General features: G+C 35.6%; 1 protein-coding gene and 1 long non-coding RNA gene across 5 annotated transcripts in view; one reads left to right on the forward strand and one right to left on the reverse strand.

Annotated features, from left to right (window-relative positions):
• Window positions 1-16575, reverse strand: part of agla (amylo-alpha-1, 6-glucosidase, 4-alpha-glucanotransferase a) — a 99419-nt gene extending 82844 nt beyond the window's left edge. For 2 of the 4 annotated variants that reach the window (XM_039735885.1, XM_039735886.1), the window contains exons 1-6: window positions 16488-16575; window positions 15082-15226; window positions 12277-12487; window positions 9667-9836; window positions 4115-4318; window positions 775-956 (exon numbers count right to left, since the gene is read on the reverse strand). In XM_039735885.1, coding sequence (XP_039591819.1) covers window positions 775-956; window positions 4115-4318; window positions 9667-9836; window positions 12277-12487; window positions 15082-15163 — 849 coding nt within the window. In that variant the 5' untranslated portion in view covers window positions 15164-15226; window positions 16488-16575. Of the gene's footprint in view, window positions 1-774; window positions 957-4114; window positions 4319-9666; window positions 9837-12276; window positions 12488-15081; window positions 15227-16058; window positions 16207-16261; window positions 16402-16487 lie in introns of those variants that run through there. The other 2 variants (XM_039735888.1, XM_039735887.1) reach the window with 2 other exon arrangements.
• On the forward strand, window positions 14113-23147 carry LOC120515143. Its single transcript, XR_005630599.1, has 3 exons — window positions 14113-14275; window positions 16526-16687; window positions 23108-23147. It is a non-coding gene; the product is annotated as an uncharacterized LOC120515143 (long non-coding RNA).
• Window positions 23148-23822: the final 675 nt, after the last annotated feature.

The following is a 23822-nucleotide window of genomic DNA, read 5'->3' on the forward strand; positions in this document are numbered from 1 at the left end:
AAGAACAGTTGTAGCAAGAAACATTGATGCAAGATTCAAACAAACTGGCTGTTTGGCTTGTCTACACGATCGATGATACGAGCAGCTCCATGTGTTAATACCAAAATAAAATCCCTATTAATATGATGTGTACTGTGTTAACAGAGATGTACAATCACCAAAACATGCAGATAGCAAGAAAAATAAAACAGCATATTTTACTGCTTAACACAAATGTGAAACACTAAATTTACGCCATTCATTTGACTTTTGAAGGCAAACTACCATTCATTAGTATACCCATAAGTGAAAACAACATGTCATATATTTTAACGGTACACTGAAGAATGTAAAGAGTAATTATTACTCTTTAATAATACTTTTTAACCACGTAATTATTCAAATATATATCTTATAGTAGTACGTATTACAAACCTGACCAAGTGTTTCACTGACGAACCAGACTTTAAAAACAAGTTGTATTTATTTACATTATTTATCTATTTTATACTGTATTACAGAAAAAGGCACAATATTGTTCACTTCAAACAATGTAGATATTTTTAAAAAAAGGCCATTGAATGGAATTTCTGTTTTAGCTGTTGTATCGAACAATTTTACTGGTACTGATATCAAATACAAAAATTCTGCCATTGTGACAATCCTAACTATTTACTATTTTATTGTTGATGAATTTTTCAAATCTAGGTCTTATGACATTTAACATTATAAGCAAAATATTTCTAAATATTGTCTTCATTTCATCGCCAGAGAAAAGAGTGATATATAACTTACATTTAACTGTTGGTTGTTCTCAATCAGAGGAGGCAATCCTTTTTGACTGTATTTACCATCAGCTACATCACAGGTCAAATGCCAAAGACCCCTGTCCAGAAGCCAAGCTGGTATCAAATGTGGAGAGTTCACTAAATTGTAGCCACATTCTGGATGTTGTGTGAGCCATTTGCTGTTTGCAGCTAAAGAATTAAGTATGTACACATTAAACAAAACATGGGTTAGGAAAATTTAAAAATGTAATGGCTGAAGACATAACCACTCTATAACATTAACAGCAAACATGAAATATGCATTCTCATTGTTACTGTCTTAAATGTTTTAGCAATGATCATAATGTTGAAGCATTTACTAAAAAATATACATACAGCACTAAAGCCTTATGCTTATAAATTCAAGACATTCAAATCTAATGTTACAATTAGCAATAGTTATTGAACACAGAAACTGGTCAGTTATAATAGTGTTAACTAAAAATATTATCACTGAATTAAACTATAGGAAAAAGACTTTTTTACCATTTAACAGAATTTAATTCATATAAAACAGTTGAAAAAATGAACAAGTGAAAATTTTTATGGAAATGCTTTTGTCTTTATGGAAATGCTTTTGTCTAATGAAGCTCTAAGGATGATACTAAAAAAATCTTTCTGTAACCTTCTCACATTTCATCCTGGATAGGCATCTATGTGTATATGCCAAGTTTCTGTACTATTAATGTACATTAGCCTGAAGATACAACTTTAAATCTAATCAAAGGTTTCAAAAAAACAGCACATAAATGTTACCCTATGAAAGAAACAAAAATATGTATAAATTGGAATAAACCAATGTGCTTATCATTATAGTAGTATATATACAGGTATTCACAGACACACACACACACCGTGGTATAGTAGCTTCTTTATAATATGTAATGTCACACAAAAATGTTAAAAAGGGTGCAAGATATTTAAACAAAATATTTAAATGATGGTTCTGTGTTCTACCACTCTCATCTATCACCTAATAATCAAGTAACTATTGTGTTCTTTTGAAATATTAAAAATTTCAAGCAGGGCAGCACAGTGGCATAGTGCGTAAATCTGCTGCTTCATGGATCCTGCCTCCTGGTCACAGTCTGTGTGTAGCCTCTTATGGATGTTCTAAATTTCATCTTGCATCCAAAAAAAGTGCATGCCAACCTGTTTTAAACATGCAACTGTGATGATGTGTGTGTGTGTATAACTGCGTCCTACAACAGACTGGCACACATTCTAAACCAGCAGCTCCAGGTCAATAATCACTTTGAATACCAAATGCTGCATTTCACATTTTATAAGGTAATTTGTATACTTCCATATTTCACATTTTTTCATCTTTTTTAGATTTGAAGCTTTGTTATACTTTGTTATTATAAAGCTTAAACACTTAAAAGTTAAAAATGAAGAACTTCAAGACATGTATTAAACAGTCATAAAACTAAATTTCACCCAAAATCTAAAGTAGAACATCCTTTCTGACAATTATAAATAATGTAAATAACTATGTAGATAATATGTTAGGATATGTCAATATTTAACAACCTATTTATCAACTTATTATCTATTCAGAGCCCCTTAGAGTTAATCTCTTATATATATTGTATTTCTTTTCTGGTTCGTCCTGCTTCCACCTCAAAACTGGTCCCGCCCACACGCAGCTGACACGGAATTTCTCAATTCCTATTCGTCCTCTTCCAAACCCCTCCCTATGCTGCCAGCGGCTCTTCTTCAAAACTGGTCCTGCACACACGCAGCTGACATGGAATTTCTCGCCAAGCTTCTGAAGTATGCTTACAAAATAAAGCAAACTCTGCATGCAGCGAAAATTTACTTCTCCAGCTAGATTCCATGCTCAGAACCATCAAACTCTTCGCTAAATCATACAAACACATGCATTAAATTGCTCAGTCCAATCCAACAGCATCTGTACGAATACTTTTTGAGGAAAACCCCAGGCAGGATTTACGACTATACAATGCCCCGACATGTCACACCAATGTTGCAGCGATTTTTGTTGGAGAAGATGGCGAACTGCCTGCTGAAAGGGACATTTGCATCTGTCCCATAGGCAACTCCTGTAAACAGATTTCCACGCTCAATATGAATTGTGATCCTATGGTTTATCTACTTTTATTCCCTTACAGAGACATTGGCTGGCACAAAGATTTAAAACATGTCCCCGATAAAAGAACAGCCAAGCGAATAAGGCTTACTCAATGCCAATTTTACGCATACAGATTAGCAATGAGGAATACATTTAGTATTTTGCACTCCAGCGGCGAACTATTCCAACAGTACGTCGTAGATGCGTATGTTAAAACAAAGGGCACACGTCTCAACTATCTCAGATTAGATCAACAAGATTTGCGTATGTAACAATACAAAGGACTGTCAGACGCACTGCAAGCAAACTCTGAAAATAACAACGTACGTGTAGGCAAAATGATCATATTACCGTCCACATTTCCAGGAAGTCCAAGATACATGCAAAAAAACTAGCAGGATGCCATGGCCATAGTACATAAATTCGGACTTCCTGCTTGGCCGGAAATTCTACATGCACTATTCGATACCAAAAGACCGGAGCACAGACCTGATATTGTAGTACGAGTTTTTTGGATTAAGCTGCAGGAATTACTTAGAGACATTCTAGAACAACATCTTTTTGAGGTTGTTATTGATTATATTTATGTAATCGAATTTCAGAAGCGCAGCCTTCCTCATACCCACATGCTGTTTACTCTCCACAATAATTCTAACAACCAGTCTACAGCCACGGTCAGTTGTACGTGGCTTTTTCTAGGGTTATATCTTTCGACTCATCATCTGTCGTCACCGCCAAACAGTCTTGCAACCTTTTATTTTCTTTTCTGTTTTTAACATCTCATTTTATTTACTTTATTCAAAGTGTGCACTTTAAATAGTTAAACTCAAATGTAAAATCTGTAAATCTGCAAATTAGATAACCACAATATCTGGAGGATTAATTTTCATCCAATATACAGTATGCTTAGAATGAAACACTTCAAACTGACAAGCAAAATGTTATCATGTAAACTGTAGCCATATGTGGAACCTTAGTGGCCTTGTTTAACCGTTCTGTATTCCAACACGTCATCTTTGGCATTTACACAATGCAATCAGATGTTACATTTTTCTTAAAATTTGGCTTCTACATAAAATAGCTGTTTGAACTGTATTATGACATTATATTGATTACTTAATCTACAAATTACTGTTAGACTGAATTCTATAATCCAAAAAAAAAGAGAAATTTAGAAAATATCTTATTAAATAGAATGGCAAATTTTTCATACCTGTATGGTTATAGACAACATCTGTAATACAAAGCATATTCCATTCTTTCTTCATCTTATCTACCAATTTCCCAACTTCTATCCAGCTGTACTTTTTTCCAGGCCTTGAAAAATCAGGATTTAATTCCAACTGATCAGCCAATGAGTAACAGGATCGAGACAGGCCAAGAGTTTGAAGTGGTGTGAAATGTATCATATTATAACCTACAGTGAGCAAATAATGACAATATGTCAGCTGAAATGTTAAAGACATAAACTATGCAGCATTTCTCTGAGTATTGTTCTTGGATACCATATATATGTGTGCTAGGTTACAAAGCTGCTCTAAACTTGCCCTCTACTGGAAAGTCTGTCTTGACTGTACCCTGGGAACAGCTGGTGCCACATGCATGGTTGGTTCCTGCCTTGTGGCCAGTGTTGCTGGGATAGACTCCAGCTCCCCACAAACAGTGGGTTCAGTGAATGAATGAAATGTTCATGGTTTAGCAATAAAGTATATGATTGAAAGTGGCAACACAATCCTTTGTTGATTAGCACATGCAAGCTAGAATCTTAATGTACTCTTTACACATAATTCATCTATTTTAAACTTGCTTACTCCAGTTTAGAGCTACAAGGACAGGAGTCTTTCTCTGCAGCATTGAGTACAAGGCAGGAAACAGTAGATTGGGCCAAGATAGTTAGTTTAATTATACTATACCAAACAAATGGTGCACATTTAAAACAATTAAACAATGCATTTATTTCTTTAGTAAATGATGGCAGTACTAAAACTGAAACAACACATTTAACAAAACAAATAAATTCCATTAAATATTTAAATATTAAAAATATCTTTCTGTAATTGTAACTTTTTGATATTTTTAATCAAAAACATTTTGAATATAGCATCTTTCAATTTAGTTTCACTTTAAATTCCCTTGTTGATCCTGACAGCAAGCTTTTAATGATTACCTTTTCAAGAAAGGAACATTTGCTTGACAAAAATATAAAGAATCTATTACTGGTGAAACCTAGAGTAATTTACTAACACAGGAAATATTAGAAAGTATTCCAAACAATTCAACAATTTCAAACATCAGTATTAAACAGTTAATCATGGTTCTTTATACTGTATCTAAACATGCACAAGTATTACAATGGGGATTGTAGAAGGCTTGCTGCACCAACGTACCATATTTGAATTCTATGCATGATTTTTTTTATGAACGCTCTCTACATTTTTGAATGATAAGAAGAAAAACTGTGTACACACCAGTTTTGGTCAACCTTTCAAGCACATTTATTTTTGAACTCCGAAACACTACAGTCACATATTACATGGGCTGTGGCTAGTCTTTGTTAGCCAATAAACAAACGACAGAAGAAAGGATTAGTGCCAAGAAAACTGATAATCAATAGGTTCTTACGGAAAATGATATAAAACATACATTTTCCACAAATATTATGATGCAATAGTGATTTCTGATTATTTAATGAATACTGTATTTTTAATGGAAGAGTGCACATTTGATTTTCCATATGTACACTTCAATTATAATTTAATTGATTGGTATTAAAATTGATCAGTTGAATAAAGCTATGAAATGTCAACTCTCAAACCTATAAAATGTTACACCACAGTATTATTTTATATCTTAACATGAAAAATAAAAATACTACTACTACTACCACTAGACCTGATTTTTCTGAGTTTCTTACTTTTACATGTAAAATATAATCAAATCTGCTTTCATAATTGGCAGAATCATGGATATCGGAAGTTAAGTTCTTTTCTGAACAGAGACCTAGTATAACCTGTGCTATTGATATATTAAAAATCATATAATAAGCAGGAATGCCACAGCAACACAATTTTAAGAAAGCTTTCTATATTATTAGGGTATCCCTACCAAAACTATAATGAAAAAAGGGAAGCATGTTGAGCAGCAGTAGTGGGAACCACCACATACGCTATAATTCATTATCTCACACAGCTCCATGCAAGAAAGGGAATAGACAGGGAATCCTCAGTTACTGTGCATAGTACACAATACACACATGATATATTGTTTCATGAACCCATATACTATATTTGCAATATAGGTGTGAAGCAATAATGGGTATTGCAGTGCTGGATGTTTAAAACACATATTTGTTGGAGAGTTCCTCAAGTACTGAAGTAATAAGCTACATCAGACATGAAGAAAGCTAACGATCAGAGTTTGCAGGAGCTGATGCTCATGGTTTCTCTATACATAAGCACATCCTATTTATTTTTTAACAATAATTATTTGCATTGGCAAAATTAAGCAATTGCTATTGGCAGTTGTTTTGTTCATCTACTTGTCTTGATTACACAAAGCTAACATTAGCAGTACTAAGTAGAGAATTAGATAAACTGTAAATCTATATTGTAGTGTGATGAACTACCAGTTTTCTAAACCTGGTGTTTCATATATGATTTCTGGTTGCCCGGCTTTATAAATGGGGGGTGAAGGTGTCAGCATCCTTTTACTGTGAAGTTTATTTGTATTGTTGTACATTTTCATAGTTAATCACCTGAAAAAGGCCTTCCATAATATTTGGAAAGCTGTTGTCTCTTAAATTTGGTCAAAATGTTGCTTGTAATTATGATTCTGCTCACTTGTAGCTGTTTTTGCAACAGTAGTGAAATGGCCTCCCTTGTCCTCTCTTTTTCTTTTAATCTACAGTATAACAAAGTATCCATTAATGATTACCTAATTTATATTGTGGTATAAAAGGAGGGTATATGCAATTCTTGCTCTAGCTGTTTAAAAACTAACGCTATTGTTACTCTTGCTTGATTTATAGACTTGATGATTTCACTATGCTTGTTAGTGTATGTACTTGTGAGATGGTGACATAGTAGTCTGGCGCACTATAAGCAAATGCCTTTAAAAGCCATTTAAGATTTTATATAAAGCACTGAATCCTTTGTTTTTATCAAATTGATTTTGATTACGAAAATACTGCAAGAACCAAAATCCAAAATGTCTGGTATTCTGCTGGACTTTGTTGTAGTCCTGGGTGTATGGATTGTCAATATTTTTACCCCTATGGGTACTGTTTGTCAGTCATCAACAGATACTCTTATCTTAGCACAGCTTAGTTTTAGTAAAAATCAAGCAGATCCTTAATAAAGCAGCATTTTAAAAGTTTTTTTTGAAAAAAAAAAAAAACTTCTGTGATATACAGATCCTGTCGGTGATTATAACTGTCATTGCACTGAACATTACTGTCTGAGAGTACCAATGGAGATGGCTGATCACACTAATAATCTCTAAAAAAGAATTATTTTTAAAGTACACCATTTATTCTCACAACTGTTAATAAGATGTAGAAATCAGTTTAAATGTTTGTATTTACAGTGCATCAAGAAAGTATTCACAGCGCACCACTTTTTCCACATTTTGTTATGTTACAGCTTTATTCCAAAATTGATTACATTCATTTTTTTCCTCAGAATTCCACACACAACACCCCATGATGACAACGTGAAAAAAGTTTACTTGAGGTTTTAGCAAATTTATTAAAAATAACAAAACTGAGAAATCACATGTACATAAGTATTCACAGCCTTTGTCGATACACCTTTGGCAGCAATTACAGCCTCAAGTCTTTTTGAATATGATGCCACAAGCTTGGCACACCTATCCTTGGCCAGTTTCGCCCATTCCTCTTTGCAGCACCTCACAACCTCCATCAAGTTGGATGGAAAGCGCTGGTGCACAGCCATTTTAAGATCTCTCCAGAGATGTTCAATCGGATTCAAGTCTGGGCTCTGGCTGGGCCACTCAAGGTCATTCACAGAGTTGTCCTGAAGCCACTCCTTTGATATCTTGGCTGTGTGCTTAGGGTCGTTGTATGATGAAAGATGAACCGTCGCCCCAGTCTGAGGTCAAGAGCGCTCTGGAGCAGGTTTTCATCCAGGATGTCTCTGTACATTGCTGCAGTCATCTTTCCCTTTATCCTGACTAGTCTCCCAGTTCCTGCCGCTGAAAAACATCCCCACAGCATGATGCTGCCACCACCATGCTTCACTGTAGGGATGGTATTGGCCTGGTGATGAGCGGTGCCTGGTTTCCTCCAAACGTGACGCCTGGCATTCACACCAAAGAGTTCAATCTTTGTCTCATCAGACCAGAGAATTTTGTTTCTCATGGTCTGAGAGTCCTCAGGTGCCTTTTGGCAAACTCCAGGCGGACTGCCATGTGCCTTTTACTAAGGAGTGGCTTCCGTCTGGCCACTCTCACCTGATTGGTGGATTGCTGCAGAGATGGTTGTCCTTCTGGAAGGTTCTCCTCTCTCCACAGGACCTCTGGAGCTCTGACAGAGTGACCATCGGGTTCTTGGTCACCTCCTGACTAAGGCCCTTCTCCCCTCTCAGTTTAGATGGCGGCCAGCTCTAGGAAGAGTGGTTTTGAACTTCTTCCACTTATGGATGATGGAGGCCACTGTGCTCATTGGGACCTTCAAAGCAGCAGAAATTTTTCTGTAACAGATTTGTGCCTCGAGACAATCCTGTCTCAGGTCTGATTCCTTTGACTTCAATGCTTGGTTTGTGCTCTGACATGAACTGTCAACTGTGGGACCTTATAAGACAGGTGTGTGCCTTTCCAAATCATGTCCAATCAACTGAATTTACCACAGGTGGAATTAGCTGCAGAAACATCTCAAGGATGATCAGGGAAACAGGATGCACCTGAGCTCAATTTTGAGCTTCATGGCAAAGGCTGTGAATACTTATGTTTGCTTTTCAATTTTTTATTTTTAATAAATTTGCAAAAATCTCAAGTAAACTTTTTTCAAGTTGTTATTATGGGGAGTTGTGTGTAGACTTCTGAGGAAAAAATGAATTTAATCCATTTTGGAGTAAGGCTATAACATAACAAAATGTGGAAAAAGTGATGCACTGTGAATATTTTCCAGATGCACTGTACACTAACTGAGAAATCTAAGCAATAGGATAAATTTATTTTTTCCATTTTAAACTATAAAACTTGTTCTTTCTCACTGGACAGAAAGCTCTTTGATCAATTGGTAATAACAGAATGTATTGAACCAAAAAGTATGACTAGGCTGCTCTTAGAAGTGATGTGTAAAGACAAGACAAAAATGTAAAAACCATGTAATGCTGCATGCTTCATTAGAAGCAACATACAGTTATCAAGATGGGAGACATATGAGTTTTTAACAAAACTCAATATTCAAACTCCAATATGTTTCAAGTATCCCCATTATTAGAATAAGAATGTGTAGAATCAAGTTTGAGACTGTACTTAGTGAAAAGCACTATACAAAGGTATACTGACTTAATTTAAGTAACTTATTGGCTTAGACACTTAACAATAATATACAGGTGAAATCTTGCATAATTGAAACAGGTGTGGGTCTTTTAAAACAGTACTATTCCTTTTCTTTCCACACCACATAATACCCAAAAGATTCAACTAAAAACCTAATCAAGCAGACAATTATCCAACTCTGTTGTGCTTTCTTACACTTCTAAAAGTGAATTGATAACATTGAAATTACAGAACAACATTTACCTGACTCCTTGGCAACTCTAAGTCTGTCCAGCCATTCGTCTAATGGTCCTAAGCACTTTGCCAAATAAGTCTGAATAGAAATGCAGTCCAGTGGAAGAATATGGTTATCTGCACCTACATGAAGTACAGGGTCTACCACAATATATCCACCACCACTCTTAGGTTTATCTCTGCAGTTAAGAAAAATAAATATTTAGTATCAACATTTGGGAGAATATATATGCAGTCACAGCAGCTGCTAAATGATTTATGACTACTTAACTGAATTAACATGATTACTTACATTTGAATATAAACTGAATGTTCTTTATGTATATATTTTCTTAAGCATACTTCAGTTTTTCTAAATATGCACAAAATGTCTGAACAGTATTCCTTTGTTTTAGGAAAGTAAGTAGTAGGTTTATTTAAACAAAATTTCAAAAATATAAAATTAAAAAAATATAACAAGTGCATACAATTTTAATAACTGTATAATTTAACATTTTTTTTTAAGTCTTTTTCCTAATCTTAGACATAAGTAACATAAAATAACAACTGTGCAATTATTAGGGAATGCATATACTCTATAAAGAGTTAATCATAAAATATGCAAAGCAAGAAAAAAATTATTTCAAAACCAGGTAAGATCAGGTAATTCTTAATAGGATGGCAATACAAGCAGCTACTATAGATAGATAGATAGATAGATAGATAGATAGATAGATTAATTATTAATTATTAATCCCAAGGGGAAATTCACATACTCCAGCAGCAGCATACTGATAAAAACAATATTAAATTTAAGATTGTACATCAAGGTACAGAGTCATACAAGGTCCAAATGGCATTCTATGTAACACATTCCTACAATATTGTTTCATGCAAGTTTTCATGCAATTCTGACATCTTTTTTTGAATAAACAGTGTACATTAACATTACAAGACTAGTCAATGGTTTAAAATTGATGGTTTCTGGCTCTGCTATTCCAATACAGGGATGTGGGAGTCCAAAGACCATCCTTGTAGGAGGCCTGTAAATAATCCTTGACAGTGCATACTCAAAAAGTCATACAGATCAAATGTAGACTTAGAAGGCTTAAGAATGTAGAAGGAAATCCAAGAGACAGTAAAAAATCCATTTACACACAACACAAGCCACAATTCTGCAGATGGCACTTAGCAATGCTAACTAAATTGCACTCCAAAATGTGTATTAAATAAAATGATACTCGGTATGACAAAAGAAATATAGTCATGCTAATTATATTATAAAAATGTTCATGTGATGTGGTTAAGTCAGTCATTGCTTGCTTTGTTTTAAAACGATGATGGAGAATTATAAAGACTACTAAATTTCCTCCTGTTTGTGTTTGCTACTGAACAGATGTCAAACTCCATTCAACCACAGAGAAAAGAATAACAGTCACAATGATCTGATGTTGATATCTACCTACATTATGGCGGAGCCACAAATAATGCATACAGTTCTATTTTACATCCTCCAAGTGTGTATTTTTATTTTGTGTTCTATGCAATATGTACAGCTTACCTTTCATAACCAATAATAAAGATAACTTTATTTGTTTAAAAAAAAGTTTAAATAGCTTAGAGTTGGTGGGAAATATCTGTACATTTAAAAACCTCACTACAAACATGATTTTCTATAGGCAAATTGAGAATTTGTGTAACTTCAGGTTTCTCCAAGTATCACTTTAGTCTGTGCATGGGCAAAATCAGCAGCATCATTTAACCCACTGAGTGACTGCGCAACATTCAGTGGGGATATGAGAAGTCAAAAATTTGAATCTTGGTACTGTAGTCACAATTTCGAAAACAGAATAGGTACTTTGCATATTTGTTGATGCTGATAATAAAATTCAGAAATTATATCCAATGCAAGGGCTAAATTGGATTCTCTTGTCAACAATGTAGTCCACACTTATTGCGAACATTGGCACTAAAATTATTTGTTTTTACAGCAACTTGAATTCAAATCTTAATAAAACAATAGGGGCGATAATCACCTGCCAACAGTTTTTAAGGCTGTGTAAATATCAAATACGGTGCACAACAAAAAATGAAAGTGACTGGGGTAATAGTCAATTGCTGTGAATATGTTTACCAATCAGCCAGTTCAAGAAAAGTTGAACAGCAGTTACAAACACACTCCTCCAATAGTAGCCCAAGCTCCTCAGACATAGCTACACACTGTACACAGTCTCTTCTCACCACAATGGCAACAAATGAAGAAAAACGCATTATACTGTTTACAATTCATGTTTATGACATTCATGTTAGGAATTACTATATGGTCCCTTATTTATAAGCAATGGAATTGGATATTGCCTATGCCAAAATTAGTCGTTAACTTTAAAAATGAAGACTGCAAAATGTGTAAAAAGATAGCATAAAATCATATCTAATAATCTAATAACATTTCCTGCTAAATTTCAGAATATAATGTTCTTTAAAGAAAAAAATTATAATTTTCTCCTATTGAAAAAAAGTGATCATAATGTTCATTTATTTTAGATTTAATTCAACAAAGGCATAGAAAGGAAGAAAAACAATGAGACAAAATACTACCAAGTCAACAAGAACTGCTGTATAGTTCCTAAAGACACTTACCCATAGCCAAAATAATACTCAAATGATCCAGCTATTTGCAGATCTAGCTTGCAGAATTTATCAGAATCATCTTCCCTGCCAGTTGGGTTAAACCAGTCTAACACCCTAAATTTATGGCGATCAAACTTCTCTCCTGGTGCTGGAAAATTAGTATACACCTTCACTGCTTTCCCTTGTAGTGTTGGACCTAACCTGAACTGGAGCTCGAAACCTTTATATGGAAAGAGAACCAAAAGAAAACAAAAATGTATTTACCTTAATTTGCAACAAATAACACAAAAAAATTCAAAACCACTATGATAAGGATCAACACAAACACATAACATTATTATGTTATTTACAAGTTAGAAATATTATTTTATACTTACATTTAATTATTAAATAAATCTAAATGTATTTATATTCTTTTTAGATTTAGGATAAATTACCATTTTAGTAATATGACTTGTAGAATGTAAAAAAGATAGTTCAGTGATATATATATCACTAATTACCAATTATAATAGTATTTACACTGATTGTCTCCCACTTGCTAATTATAACATCTAAATTAGTTTTAATGGCAGAATACTGAAGTATAAACTAAAGAAAAACAATTCAATTTATTGCTAACCAATACCAATAGGGCAGATAAGTCTCTCAAAAGAACTAAATAATGAGTATGCAGTTGTCCATTTTTAAATCTGCTTATCCAGTTCCACAAGGCAGGAACCAGACCTGAAATGTGTGCAAATCAAATTGTCTTCTTCTTCTTCTTCTAAATTGATAAAAAAAATTATTACAATTACTGTAAAAAATTCCACAATATACTTAACAACAAATTATTTTTTTCCAAATGTACAAGAAAAAAACAGTTTCATTTGTATATACTTCAAATAATCATTATCAATTTACAAACACTTATTCTGAAATGAAGTGTTTAGTAACTTTGTGACAAACCTCTGGATAATTTTAGCCACATATGCATGTCTTTAACAAACATTCATGAATTGTCACAATAAAACAAACCAAATGAACTTTAATGCCTGATGTAAAGAACTAAACATTTTTTGAACTTGCTATGGTAAATGAGCTCAATATCTCATAATTATTAGTCTTTCCTCTACAGACAATACAACATATTCTTTTTACTTTTGCTATATTTTAAATAGTGGCTTAACATAAGGATTTTCTCTAATCTTGGAGAAAACATTGCATTTGACTTCATCTTTGTTTGATGCAAATTTTAAAAAGTAAGCAAGACACATTCACCTTCTGCATGCAAGTGGGTAACTTTATTGGTCTATGACTTAAAAGCACTACTAATGTGTTTAAACTACAGAAGTTGTCAGTTCAAAGCCTGTCTCTACATTATAGTGATCCCATGTAAAAGTCATATAACATGTGAATACTGCAAAAGTATGGCATATGTAAGCAATTGTACTGCATTTCTATATATGTAAAGTGTTTAGGGAAGCTGTTCATTATACAAGGAGCTTTATAAAATAATATTTTTTTATTTGTTTAGATGGAAAGAATATCTTACATCTTTAAAAAGTGCCATTTGATTCTTCAATGGTTTAAATACATTTTCATTACTGTATAGAAAAAAATACCTTTTATTTATTCCGTATGAAAATTTGCACTGTATAGCACAAAACAAAATTACAGAAAATGTACTCCAGGAGCAAGATTCAAGATTCAAACAGTACCTTATTAAATGTCAAAGTGTTAATCCTAAAGACCAAATGTTATTTGAATTTCTAAAATTAACCTCTGCCTAATGTTACATACATTCTTGATATTTGAATACATAAACCTAAGCTTGCAACAATCCACAATAAATACAGTATGAAACCAACTTCAAACATGAACTAGAAAACACTACAAAAGCACTTTCGGTGTGCATTAATTGTAAAAGAGAGTTTTAAAGAATAAATATGATTCTATTATCATATAACTGGTTTCTTACTTTTACCTTTCACCAATACGCTGCTTACGAATAAGAAGCAATTACGAGGTAAGAATAAATAATTGTAAGATATTTCATAATGTTTTAAGGGAAATATATTAGCACACCATATTAATGTGCTTTATATACTACATATGTATATATATATATATATATATATATATTTCCAGTAAATTAATGCATATAGAGTGGTAGCTATGGTTGTATAACATTTGTCAGTCTAGGAAATGATATGATATTTATTCTATAACAGCGAGGTAATTATTAAAAGTAAATTCTCTATGTGTATTGCCACACAAATAAATACTCACAATGAGCTTAACTGTCATGCTAACATTTGTATTGTCGTATTATATGTTTTAAAATGATATGAGTATTTGTGTGCATTAAGCCAGTTTGTCTCATAAATGCTGGAGGAAAGAAAGTCACAAATATCCAAAATAGTGTGCTGGTTGAAATAACTGAATGGCTCAAGTTAATTGGCTAGCTATTAAGATCATTTTGAAATAAGATCTGATGCTGTCAATAGCTCCTAATCACCTTGGATTTTCCCCAGTAATGGTAAGATTTCACAATGATACAGCTAACTAAACAAATGTTACTTCACTCTACCATGAAATCCTGCAGCTGAATCCACAAAACCTTTGTACATGATAGTCTTTATCTAGGCACAACAAATACATTACACCTACTACTCGCATTACTTTACTAATACAAATATGATCAATACACAAATAGGTGAAAGAACACAATTATATGAAATTGTTAAAGTTTGTATTATATGCCCCTACTCACATTAAAATACTGTTTCAAATAATATAGCTGTTTAAAGTAACTTAAACACTTTTGGTTACCTTGCTCCAGTCTGAAGAGTGCTCTTTCCAGCTTCTCCATATCATTGAGCATTAAAACTCTAATTTGCTTGCTTGGCACCATTTTTGACTGCCTTGATTTTCCTCACGTGCAGAAACGGATGTTGCTTGAAGGTGTTGTCTCCGCCTTCACAAAAAAAAAAAAATAATAAAAAACAAAGGGCATGTTTCTATTTGTGCCATTTCAAAGGCTTGCACTGTTTACTGTAAAGTTTCTGCCATTAACCTACATGTTGCAGTTTATTCAAAGGGCAGTATATATTCGTACAAATACCAATGAAATGTCAAGACAGCAAAAAGAAAAAGGCAGAACAAACAACAAAGTGATAGATATGATACAGCCTTACTGATACAGCTTGTGAACGTATTAATCATTATACCTGTCATCACCTAAAGGGGAGTAATAGCAACATATCTTCCGAAAAAGAGCACCCCCTAAGAATTGCTTGACTGTTTTGCTACTCCAAAAATAAAATCACCCTTTGCTCACATAGCCTTTGTGTAGGTGTCAAAAAGGCATCTGCTGCAGGCTGGTGTCAATTGTCAAGAATATCTGCACTTCACTTCTCTAAATTATTACAGTTGTGAGCTTTTTAGTCTGCAAGTTGCAAGCGTGAAACGTTGATAACTCTTGCTTATTATTCTTTCTTTGGTTTTCCTTTAATTTAACTAACCAGAGCTGATCAGCTATTGTTAGACCAACACGAAGTGCCTTGCAGAGGTAGACAAAAAATGCTAAAAGCGGAGATTCAATCATGTCAACGACTGATATCATGATTTTATCTGGACTGACACACAAGTGCAGTTGAACGAGCTACTTCAGTTAAGACCGTGGCATTAAATCTTAAAGGGAAGCATTTATGAAGATGAAAACTGCTTTTATAATAAGTGCAATACAGCGGCTCCCTGTGCTTAAAGGTTTGCACTTCCTTCTCTAATTAGAGCAGTTACTTCCTCACCGTAAGTTCGATCACAAATTTCTGCAGGGATGGCAATGCAGATGCAGCAATCATTCAACTTGATCTCTAATTAAACAAAAAATAACTTATCGATGAGAGACGGAGTAAGATTGCGCAGGTATCTGGCGGACTGGCACGTAGCTCCTGTGGGGTCTATCTCCGAACGTGCGCATGCGCGCCTGAGTATAATACTGGTAGCTGACCTTTTACAACCTTCCATCCCGATTTATCCCTGTCTCACAAGGTCAGGAATGCAGTCCGCGAAGGGCAGGCTATTTATTCCGCTGCCCCACCATCGTGTTCCCCCCTTGCAGCTCCTTGTTTACACTCAGATATTTTCTTTACGCTTTTGCTTGCCGCTTCACCTGTCTTTAAACGTGTGACGCATGATCTCTCTCTCTCTCTGCCTCTAGTACGGCAGAACAGTACCTTGTTAAATGTGCGTGGTATGCCTTTTTTTCCTGCAGAATCCAAAGCAGCAGCTGTCAACTGTCCTCACAGCCGGACAAGGGGCGGAGCCTCTTCTCTTTTACTGACCTTCAACCTCGATACTAATGGAAACGTCAAAGCAGCGCCACTAACGCGGTTTGCGTAGCTGCCGGTTCGCATGCAAGATCAGTTCTGTTACGGTAATGCTCATTGGTACTGTATATGTTACTCTTGTTTGTGTTTAAATTTGAACGAAGCAGTTGTCACAGTGACTGTAGTATAAAAGAAGTTTCTAAATTGATTATGTTGATTAAGGAGTATATTATAATTAGAAACACAAACACCACCGTTTTAAATTCTAGGTGAGGCTTGTTTGCTCCTCGACGAATATAATATTGAAATGGACTGGTAAACGTCCAGGTGAATTGTCGCCCGCTTAACATGAATATAGAAGTTAGCATAACAGAAAAATGTGGTCTATACCCTCTTCAGCTTAGAATATTCCAAATAATTGAATTTTTAGGTTCACTGCGGGCATTTCGAGCAACACCATGGATTATAGGGCACCAGATCACCTCAAAAAATTCTTACATTAACCCACATTTTTAGGACTTGGCAGGACAACCCGAAGGAAAGTTTATAAAGGCACAGAGAGAAAGTACAAACTCCACACAAATTTCAAACCCATTTCAAGGAGATTTAAGACATCCATTATTCAATCCGATACATCCTAACTACAGGGTCACGGGGGTCTGCTGGAGTCAATCCCAGGGCGCAAGGCAGGAAACAAAGCCTTAAGACAACTGTGCGGAATTAAGAGGGAGAGAAGCCCTGGGCATGAACCATAATTTGGGTTCCCCATTAATGTTTCAATAGAAAATCTAGTTTGTATTGTATAAGTTTGGGAGTCGCCTAAATTTGAAAATGCACAGGAACAGCAAGTAGTATGCATATATACAGCAGGTGTATGGAAGGCAGCAAAGGCCACCTGAATAATGTATATTCAGTAAAAAGAGAGGGACAGAGTATACAGTGTCAAAGCTTAAAAGTAAGTCTGATAGCCATCAGAGCATAGGAGGCCAGGTCAAATATAAAAAAACAGATTGTGATCGAAAAGAAAGGAGAGAGAAGAAAAAAAATACAGCAAAGCACAAACTCCCCTATCTGGATACATGCTGACTGCTCTCTAACACTCTTGTTTTTTTATGTGCAGCTCAACCTCTTCCTTAATAATTGTTTCAGTTAACTTATCAGTGAGTGATACACTTTAAACATAATGTCCTATAGTTACTTGGATCTGCCCAGTCATCTAATATATAAAGCAGAGTTGATGTATTTACAGTATGCATGTTTGTTTGTCCACTATACAAATCTGCACCAGACGTCCGATCGCCACCAAACTGGGGATGGGGCTCCTTTGTGACCAGGAGGTGGTCATGGGGGTATGTTTGGTTGGAAAAAATGTTCGTTGTGAAGCGCAGGGCACCTTTTCACTGACACAACGTTCAGCACACGTCCCCGTACTTATCATCGACAAGATGGCCGCACGTTGCAACAGACGTTAACGGCGGCACCATCTAGCGACATGTTTGGTCCCTGTGCGTCGCTCTTTACCCATGTTTCTTTAAACTGCCAAGAGATGGCGGAAATGTTCAAGTATGAGAAGGCCGACTACTTTGATCGGGTGAAGGGGAACTGCCGTATGGATGTAAAACGTGAACGACCCAGTGCGCGTGACCGGCTGACACACCCGCGTATCCGCATGTCACACTCCCACACGTACTGATAGTGCTGTATTTCATTCGCCAACGTCCGTTATATGCAAGTACGTTTGAACAGAGACTTGCCTTAAAAAGACAGCATCCTTCCCCCGCCATTTTCCCCAAACGCAGCACCGGTTGTATGTCACTTCTCTCTGTAGTTACCATTGCCAACATCCATTCTGGCAACACAGTTCAACACAGACGCTCCTTAGAAACAGAGCACCCCTCCCCGCCATTTTTGCCACTACAGTTTCAGAGCTACTCTTTCTCACTGACTTTCCGTATTTGTGGTGCTATTTGCTCACTTTCTGACTCACAGTACGATTTCAGTGTTGCTCTTTCTGACTGACTGGTGCTATTTATTCGCTTTCCGACATATTGTAAATAATGTAAATTCATCTCACTGTGGTGCTTATTCTGTACGTAATACCATGTAACACATTATAATTATCCTGCTTTTCCCTAATATACCTATGCCACTGAAAAAAAGACATAGAATTGGAAGGTCCATTTCAGATGCCACAAGAAAGTCTATTTCAAAGGCGTCTGAAACACCACAGCAGACAGAATCCAGAGTGGAGCAACTTACAATGAAATGTGAATCACAAAACTGTTTTTTTCTATTTCTATGTTCTGTTTCTTTCATTTGTGAAATTCACTGGTTATAGATTCCCGGGCAATGCTGTGTCCTCCTGCTAGTCCTTTATATTTTACAGGATCATATTTTCCAGTTGGTAGGACTTTCCCCAGGGTACCGTGACTTTCAAAAAATATGCATTAAAGCTTTATTATATGCATTCACTGTAGTATTCTGTTGTGTAAATGTTATCTAGTCCTGGTGATCTGTTAGATATCAGCCTATTTAATTTAAACAATACTTCTCTCTCTACAATTTCCAATCCAATCCAATCAAGTATCTCCTTAGCCCCTCTGATTGCTTGTGGATTATGCATCTGTTCACATGTGAAAACATCACAAAAATGTATTTTTAGAGCATTCAAAATTTCACTCTCTTTATATCTTAACCCATTCTTGGTGTTCCTAAAACACTGCTTGGCTGCTCTTTTACCATGAAAATACTGAAAAGAATATATTTGCAACATCTTTCGCTGTTTGTACCATATTTCTCTAACTGCCTCTTAGCTTCCCTCGTATCTTTTTTTGAGTGTTGTTTTCATGCTCTCCATAAAGTCCTACTTCACAACATAACTTTAAAAAGCTATAGATTTAAATCATTTAACGTAAGTCTTCGAATGTGCCTGCTATGTTATGAGTTAATTTTCTTAATTTGTTCATTTAAAACGATGAGATCTTTTATGTGAAATGTATACCTGTTCCTAGATTAAAAAATGATAGTGGCATATGCAGAAATTGGGTGGCTTTTGCACATTGTTTTAAAGGTCTTAGAGTGGGCATAACGCGAATTGTGATTTGTGAAAGACAATTTGGCATTTACCTAATATACATAACAGTTATATTCAAAGTGTCATTTTTATTGATTACTAGCAAAGAACTAGTGTGTTAAAGAAGTTATGAAAAAGAAAAGGAAACATTTTAAAAATAATGTAACATGATTGTCAATGTAATTGTTTTGTTACTGTTATGTGTGTTGCTGTCATCAAGGATTTGAGTATCATTATTTCTTTCAATCAGGTTCGTATTTGGAGGATGTGTTGTGTTCAAGTTATATTCCGTGTTTGTCAACCTCTGTAAAGATAACAGGTTTCATTCATCAAAGTGTTCACTACCCAAATTGGCACTCGTGAATCTAAGATGTTTAATAGGCATTCCTGGTATCAAGTTGTGGATTTGCCTGCGAATATTTAGTGGTAGCGTGTCTATGAACTTAATTTAAACTTAAGCTTTACACCTTGCTTTCCTATTGATATTTGTACAAAGGCTTGTTCAGTGTCAGAAGGTTGTTCCTTTCTTACTGCATCAATAAACAGCTCGTCCTCCTCTTTATCTGAGACATCACACACTGCATGCATGGGTTTACCTTTTCAAATCCTGCAAAGGCAGTTCACGTGAGCCGGAGTACATGCATCGAAGCTTCTCAGCTGTGCTTGTGCTATCTCGTGCGATCTCGCGATGTCCACGGCTTTATTTAATGTTAGCTCAGACCCGGCATGTAAAAGTTTCTCTCGCACTTTTGCTGAGTTTGTGCCAAACACTATTCTATCCCTGACCATCTCATCTTCGTTTGCATAAGCACAGTCCTTCACCAGCAATTTTAACTCCGTTACAAAGTGATGAAAAGTCTCATTTATACCCTGCGTCTTCTCATTAAACTTGTATCACGCGAATATCGAATTCGTCTTAGGCATGACAAACGCCAGCGCAGCGTGTCTATGAACGTAATTTAAAGTTAAGCTTTACACCCTGCTTTCCTATTTGTTTGCATAAGCACAGTCCTTCACCAGCAATTTTAACTCTGTTACAAAGTGATCAAAAGTCTCGTTTATACCCTGCGTCTTCTCATTAAACTTGTATCTCGCGAATATGGTATTCATCTTAGGCATGACAAACGCCAGCGGCAGCCTGTCTATGAACTTAATTTAAACTTAAGGTTTACACCGTGCTTTGTTTCCGCAGTAGCTGCACTTATGAATATGCTTGTATGCGTCACTGCCGTTATTCTTTTGCTGCCTTCTCAATTGTGTAATGCGTTTTTTGAACAGGTTTCATTCATCGAAGTGATCACTACCCAAATCGGTACTCGTGAATCTAAGATGTTTAACAGGCATTCCCGGTATTAAGTTGTGGATTTGTCTGCGAATATTTAGTGGCAGCGTGTCTATGAACGTAATTTAAACTTAAGCTTTACACCTTGCTTTCCTATTGATATTTGTACAAAGGCTTGTTCAGTGTCAGAGGGTTGTTCGTTTCCTACTGCATCAATAAACAGCTCGTCTTCCTCTTTATCTGAGACATCACACACTGCATGCATGGGTTTACCTTTCCCAGTCCTGCAAAGTCAGTTCACGTGAGCCACACGGAGTACATGCATCGAAGGTTCTCAGCTGTGCTTGTGCTATGTTGTGCGATCTTGCGATGTCCACAGCTTTATTTAATGTTAGCTAAGACGCGGCACTTAAAAGTTTCTCTCGCACTTTTGCTGAGTTTGTGCCAAACACTAGCCTATCCCTGACCATCTCATCTTCGTTTGCATAAGCACAGTCCTTCACCCGCGAATATTTTGCGGCAGCGTGTCTATTGGATAGCTGCTGACGGATGGCCTTATATGGGCAGGCACTCAATTACGTGGGAGGCGTGACGATGAGGGACGCAACTCCGCCTCACACGGCGACCGAGCTGCAGGCTATGGCCGTATATATGTTCGTAAGTAGGTTCCAGTTATGACCGTTACGCTTAGAATTTTGAAATGAAACCTGCTTAACTTTTGTAAGTAAGCTGTAAGGAATGAGCCTGCCAGCCTTCTACCTACACGGGAAGTTCGAGAATTAGTGATGAGTCAGTCAGTCAGTCAGTGAGGGCTTTGCCTTTTATTAGTATAGATGTAGCGGTTTGGGTGTTCTGAAGCGACGTTTTATTGCTGCAACAAAAGATTACTTGGATAAAAGAACGCCAGTGAATGCATTTAGAATGTGCAATATTATGTTCAGTTTCTTTTTTTTGGTTACTTCTTTTACAGTATATATAAAATTTCTTTTCTTTTATAATATTGTTCTCTGTGTCATTTTACTATAACTACAACATTCTTAGAAATCGCCTTAGTCAATGGATGGGCCACTCTGGCAGTGTCTTAAATTGGTTTGAATCCTACCTGGCAGGTAGAAAATTCTTTGTCAGTTGTGGTAATTACAACTCAAAGACGCTCTATCCTGGTCCACTGCTCTTCTTAATCTACGTGCTTCCATTAGGTCTGATTATCTCGAGGCACAACGTGAGTTACCACAGCTATGCTGATGACACACAGCTGTATTTATCAATAGCACCTGATGACCCAGACGCTGTAAATTCACTACTTGTGTTTCTAATTGGATGAATAGTAATTTTCTCAAGCTAAATAAAGAGAAAACAGAAATTTTAGTGATTGGCAATAATGGAGACAATGAGATTATTAGAAATAAACTTGATGCATTAGGATTAAAAGTCAAGACGGAGGTAAAGAATTTAGGGGTAAATGTTGACTGAAACCTAAATTTTAAATCGCATATTAATCAGACCACTAGGACAGCATTCTTTCACTTAAGAAACGTTGCAAAAGTTAGACCTCTTATATCATTGAAAGATGCTGAGAAATTAGTTCACGCTTTTGTTTTCAGTTGTCTTGATTACTGTAACGCACTTCTCTCAGGACTACCCAAAAAAGACATAAATCGTTTGCAACTAGTGCAGAATGCAGATGCTAGAATCCTAACTAGGAAAAGAAAATCCGAACACATTTCTCCAGTTTTGATGTCACTACAATGGTTTTACCTCTGTCATTCAGAATTGACTTTAAAATGCTGCTTATGGTTTACAAAACCTTAAATAATCTCGCTCCATTTTATATATCAGAATGTCTGACACCTTATATTCCAAATCGTAACCTTAGATCCTCAAATGTGTGTCTGCTTAGAATTCTAAGAGCAAAACTTAAAAGAAGTGGTGAGGCAGCATTCAGATGTTATGCACCTAAAATCTGGAATACCCTGTCAATAGGAATTCGCCAGGCTGATACAGTGGAGCACTTTAAAAAAAACTGCTAAAAACACATTACTTTAACATGGCTTCACCTTTTCCTAATCCTGATATTCTGTGTATTCAATTCATTATATAATATTCATGAATATTCATGATGGCTCTAAAATCTGTACTGACCCCTACTCTCTTTTCTGTTTCTTTTCACAGTTTTCTGTGGTTGCGATCTGCACCATCACCACCTAATCAAAGTACTGTGATATCCTACATTGATGGATTAAAAGCCAGAAGTCTACATGACCTTCATCATCAAGTCCTTCCAAGAGAACCCTAAACAAAAAGAGGACTGTTTCATTTATGTTAGGTAGAATGCTGAGATGGGACTGGGCGGTCCCGTGGCCTGGAACCCCTGCAGATTTTATTTTTTCTCTCTAGCCATCTGGAGTTTTTTTTGTTTTTTCTGTCCTTCCTGGCCATCGGTTCTTACTCTTATTCTCTGCTAATTAGTGTTGTCTTATTCTAATTCTTACTTTGTTTTTTAATTCTCTTTTCTTCATCATGTAAAGCAATTTGAGCTACATTATTTGTATGAAACTGTGCTATATAAATAAATGTTGTTGTTTTTGTATAACGATGCGTTTTTTAATCCACACAGTAATTTCTGTTTTTCAATTAATGTGAATGTGAATTTAATCTTTTGCTTTAAATTTAAATATGATGAATATTTAAGTGACCAGACATTCCATTTTTTCCAGGATAGACATGTTTTCACGCCTTGCGTCCCGATTAATAAGTGAAATATAACCTAATATTTCATCATTAACATGTTAGTCATTAATAAAGGTATATTGTGCTGCACAGAAACTCCAAAGCACATGTTGTTTAGATGTGGGAGAAAAACCAGAGTGCAGTGTGCATTTTTCAT

Source organism: Polypterus senegalus, chromosome 14 (genome assembly GCF_016835505.1).
Source record: "Polypterus senegalus isolate Bchr_013 chromosome 14, ASM1683550v1, whole genome shotgun sequence".
In the NCBI taxonomy this organism is placed as follows: Eukaryota; Metazoa; Chordata; class Cladistia; order Polypteriformes; family Polypteridae; genus Polypterus; species Polypterus senegalus.